General features: G+C 36.2%; 1 protein-coding gene across 1 annotated transcript in view; it reads left to right on the top strand.

Annotated features, from left to right (window-relative positions):
- The window catches only part of LOC145673465 (lysosomal alpha-glucosidase-like), a 140,936-nt gene extending 136,693 nt beyond the window's left edge, over positions 1–4,243 (top strand). Inside the window, exons 20-21 of the mRNA XM_081743186.1 lie at positions 2,266–2,404; positions 3,880–4,243. Of these exons, the coding sequence (XP_081599312.1) occupies positions 2,266–2,404; positions 3,880–4,119 (379 nt within the window). The 3' untranslated portion in view covers positions 4,120–4,243. The remainder of the gene's footprint in view (positions 1–2,265; positions 2,405–3,879) is intronic.
- Positions 4,244–5,225: the final 982 nt, after the last annotated feature.

The following is a 5,225-nucleotide window of genomic DNA, read 5'->3' on the forward strand; positions in this document are numbered from 1 at the left end:
GTGGCCCACTTGTCGGTAAATGTGGATCATCAATATGGCGACACATTGAAGGATTGCCGCAAATGTTCCAGTAGTGAAAGGGTTTCGTAGAGTCGAAACATATTTAGAGTCGGGGTGATAGAGATACCACCGCGTAGCAGCGAGAATTTCATTTTAGTCCGCGCTCTTTCGTTTCGTCGCGGAGAATCGCAAAGGGACCAACACGAACTATCGCCAGTCATGTGCATGTGATAATTATTATATTTTTTCCTGACGAATTGTTTCTAAAGTGAGCACTGGAGATCAAGAGTAACTCCTGCGTCTATATCATGAAGTGATAAAAGATCAGTGCGTATAATTCTATGAATTTAGATGACACCTGTCACCAATCATTAGAAAGTGAATATGGGAGAACTATGAAATGAAGTAAAGAGACGCATATCATTTTGTTAAAAATTAGAGACGCATTTTATCTAATCCCAAACGGTTTATCGGCGAATATACACGGTTAAAGGAGCACTTCATTAGACACATTAAAAAAACTTCAACATTTTTATACCTCTACAAGCTACGTTTCTTTCATCGTCTCCGTGGCGAAGTAGTTCGTGAGACTTCGTGCTAGTTACATCGTCCTCTAGCACGCTGACTGTTAGTGTTGTACCACACGACGAGTCAAGACATTAGTTTGTGTACTGTGCGATTATCTTATTGTGATATTGTAATTTTTATTAGTGTATTCTTGATTTACATATATTTGTTTCTTTAAGTGATTTTTTGTGGTCGTTGTACGACGAAAAATTCAACACGAGTTGCTTGCATGAAAATACCTTACGTATCAATTTTGGTCAAGTAAGTCAAAAGCCTCCTTCAACTTTTTGCCCATGAATGGATACGAAACACGTTCAAATTAACAATTGATCAAATCTATAGTATTGAAATGGATTACATAAAGAAAACAACTGTATATTAAGTTAGTCAACAAGGTGCTGTGTGAAATAATTCTCTCTTCAACTCATGATGTAGTCAAATTCACCGATAGTGACAAGGAACATTTACTCCCTATTGATCTCGCTGACAACAGTCTTGCCGTCGTTAAAGTGTCTTTGTGCCCCATGGAACTTAGTAATCAACAGTTAACACGAGTTTTTTCTCAGTATAGTGAAATAGAGTCAATCTTAGACAAACAGTATTCTGCGTATCATGTTACCCGTACACGACGTAAATTAATTAAAATGAAGATTATACAAAATATTCCTTCATTTATTACAGTGTGTGGTTTGCGTCCCTTTTGTAGTTAGTCAGGTCAAATTCAAACTTGCACGTTGTGGAATTCACAGGACCATTTTGTTCAAGAATGTCTCAGAAAAAGGTCCGCCCTTCAAAGTTAACCCGCCAGTTCGAAGTTCTCAACCGCCACCGCTTCGTACCCCCTTATAATCTCCCGCATGAAGAGGTGTCTCTGTATATTGATAACTACACGGAATTTCCTGTGCTCACTTCTGATCAATCTGGTATTCCTTCAAGTCATGACGTTCCAGCACTTGAAACATCGCAAGATCCCGTCATTCGCCATAATCTACCAATGGAAGATGTTTGTTCTACTAACCCGGATGTTTTTGCCCCTCTGGAATCTACTGCAGTACCCAAGTCTACTCCTGATTATTCCTGGTAAACAGCAAATAATGATTTTTTTTTTTTTTTTTTTTTTTTTTTTTGCGAAAGTTTGATTGAACCAAAAGCCAAATTTGATAGCTCACAACTCGGGAGCCAAACGTCTGCAGAGCAAAATATTTCACATACATACTGCACAAGCCAAGATCTATTCGTAGTCAAGATCGGAAGAGTTTTTAGATCGTATACGATATATTCTGTCTTTGTGGTCGATTTCTCTTTCGGGGAAAGTCAAATGAAGGGCAAAGTGATGTGAAATACATTTATGGAGAGATTTCAAACAAATTTAAATTACTATAATGGGATGGATAAATTACAACATTCATCAAGAACAACTCACCACTGGAACTGTTAAAGGATGTAGCCAACTAAACAAAGCATGTCAATATGTGCCTAGAATGACGTAGAATACATTTCCATCATTTACAGTGATATACTTGTATATGTAGAGTATGTGTGAGAATATTGTATTTTATATGTATTTGTTAACATTAAAATTATCAGTTAATTTCGCAATTTATGATAATTTAAATACTCAGAAATTTTTAGTTTTTAAAATTAAATTCTAAAAAAAAAAAAAAAAAAAAAAAATACGATCTTTGTTTTGCTTTGCAGTCGGCAGAATCCATTTGGATTGATAGTAGCTGTTGATGGGCAAGATTCAGCCTCCGGCCATTTCTTCTGGGACGACGGAGAGTCAATTGACACAGTGGAAAATGGCGAATACCACGAAGCTACTCTGTCCTATGACCAAGTACGAGTTTAAATTTTTACAATTTCTGATGTGGTTAAACCAGAGATACAAAGAATCGTAGACAGTTATGGGAATTAAGTATAGTACGATTCTAACTTTAATGAAATGTAAAACCTTTAATTTAACTTCGGACGACTTTGCCTTGCTGGCTAACAACCCTAGTCTCCACCATAAGCTAACACGGGCTGATCGAGTCAGAGGTTCTTTTCATTAAGGGTCAGCGTCCTACAACATAAACTTAGAATTATTAAGGAGATATGATGACTTAGTAGTAAAACGCTCAATTCTGGTGCGAGGGGTCCATGGTTCGATGATACCAGGCCATGTGAGTTTGTGGTGGGGAAAACCATATATTTGGATTTTCATAAGAGATTATTCTGTTTCTGCTCACATTTTCATTCCTCTAATTATTTTATAATTATTTACATAGAACAACAAGAGAAAATCAATAAGATGCTAGAAAGGGCTGTGAAGAATATAGGATTAAAATAAATATTAGAAAGACAGTTTTCATGGTGATTGCAACGAAGCGGTCGGTGTCAAATATAGAAGTAGGAGGGAAGAAAGTAGAAAGGTGACTAGTTTTCAATACCTGGGTAGTATTATTAGTAATACGAAATATGAACGTGAAATAAAAGCAAGAATAGAAATGGCGAAGAGAATCTTTAGGAGGAAGAAAATATTATTTGTTGGACTTTGAGTAGAGTAGAGAAAAAGACTCATAAAATGCTTCGTAAGAAGTATTGTATTGTATTGGTCGGAAACATGGACATCGCGAAAAAATGATGAGAAATGACTCGAAACTTTCGAAATGTGGGTGTGGAAAAGAATGGAGTGAATTAGCTGGGTCGAGCGGAAAACGAATGAGAGGATGTTAGAAATGGTAGGGGAGAAAAGAACAATTTTAGATACTATTAAGAAGAGGAAAAGAAACTGTTTGGGGCATTGGATAAGAAGGAATTATATCATGAGGGACGTAGTAGAGGCGGAAGAAAAGAGAGGGAAGGGGCGAAGGAGACTACAATCAATGGACAATATCAAAACAGAGAAATCGTACGTGACGACAAAGAGGTTAACGGAAGACCGTGGAGTAAGGAACTTTCTCAATTGCAGCAAGTGAGTTGCCAATAATGGCAGAATACCTATGGTGATAATGAATCACCCATTTCCTTTAGCCTGAAAGACATAGACCTAACTGTGGAATGCTAAACAAAAAGATTTCATTTCACATCATAATAATTTAAACCTAACTATTGTATTACATTTAGATAACTGAAATGTATAACAAAATACTTAAAAAAAATGTGTTTCAAAGAAGTTGAGTAACTTCTAACTTAGAAAGAAATGAAATTAAAATAGTATATGATATGTAGATGGATTATGCTTATATTGTAGGTATTCTCGGAAAATTTAATTGATTCAATTATTTAAAAGTTAGGCTTACTTATCATTTAATCTTGTTTAATATTTTACAGGGCACTCTAAGATTGGAAGTAACCCAATCATACCCTAGCGTCCTCCAAGGTCTGAATCTCGAGACGATAGAATTTCTGGGAGTCGATGAACCATCTTCAGTCACCATCAACGGAGAGGAAATTACTGACTTTACGTACGATACTGATATTAGTAAACTGACAATTAACAACGTAGGTGTTCCAATGAGCGATGAGCTGGAGGTGTTATTGGGAACCACGGAGTCTCGAAGAGGTTTCTAAGAAGAGTCTAAAACTTGAGAAAGAGCTTTTTAATACGTATATAAATACGCAATGTATATGCCATTGTTGTTAATTATGTTTCTGTACATATATGTAGTTTTAGAATAAAAGAATCTGAATTTCATCAATGTATTTCTAATATCTAAATCTTATACAATACTGTTCCCTATGTGGAACTTGCATGTGAAATACTGAAAAAGTATGATATCTAGCTGAAATTAACTTTTAACGTTTAGTGTTAATTAAACTGGTCAATGGTATATTATTACCCTTGTGTATCATAAATATCTAGTAATTTACGCTGAAAATTTATTTTAGTTGTTATTCTTTGATATGTTCAAAGTTTTACGCGGTACATTTGACATTTATACCAAGTAACGAGCAACACGTGATACTTCCTGTAATTTTTGATGAAAATAGGTTTGTGAGTGTATGAATTTTCCGACAACATTTACATGAGTACAAGTCTTGACGCCTTTGTTCTTACGTGAACTGAAAATATAGTGCACATAAGAAGAACAGATGAGAGATATTAACATCGTCGAGACCGTTCTTCATTTTGAAGCAATATGGATCGAAATCAATTACACGCGTTCTAAGTTTACACGAATAACTGCTAAACAAGGAACACTATCATATTCATTACTATTGCATACTAATTTATATATACTACAGAATTGCACAAACATATAGAATGATTTTTACTTGATTTTTATCGATATTTTAAAATGTGAAAACGTATGGATGAAATATTGAATACACTTAAAGCGGAACTACATTCAACGTAAAGTAGTATTTGGGTCAGTGCTGGATCCAGGAGGGGGCGATCGGGGCAATCACCCTCCCCAGAAGAGAAAGCTTTTTTTTATTTTATATATACATAAAACACATCTCAGAGTTTGGAGCTCTTAAAAGTAGCTCTAAGTAGTAATATTACAACCCACTGCCCCCACAAAAAAGCCTGTCCTGGGTCCGAGCCAGAGTTGGCGTGGGTCAATGAAAACTTGATCCACGACCCACTGACCCACCACCCACCGTGACCCACGACCCACCACCCACCATGACCCACTCTGACCCACGACCCACAATGACCCACGACCCATCGT

This window comes from Thermobia domestica, chromosome 16 (assembly GCF_964235325.1).
Source record: "Thermobia domestica chromosome 16, izTheDome1.hap1.1, whole genome shotgun sequence".
Classification (NCBI taxonomy): domain Eukaryota; kingdom Metazoa; phylum Arthropoda; class Insecta; order Zygentoma; family Lepismatidae; genus Thermobia; species Thermobia domestica.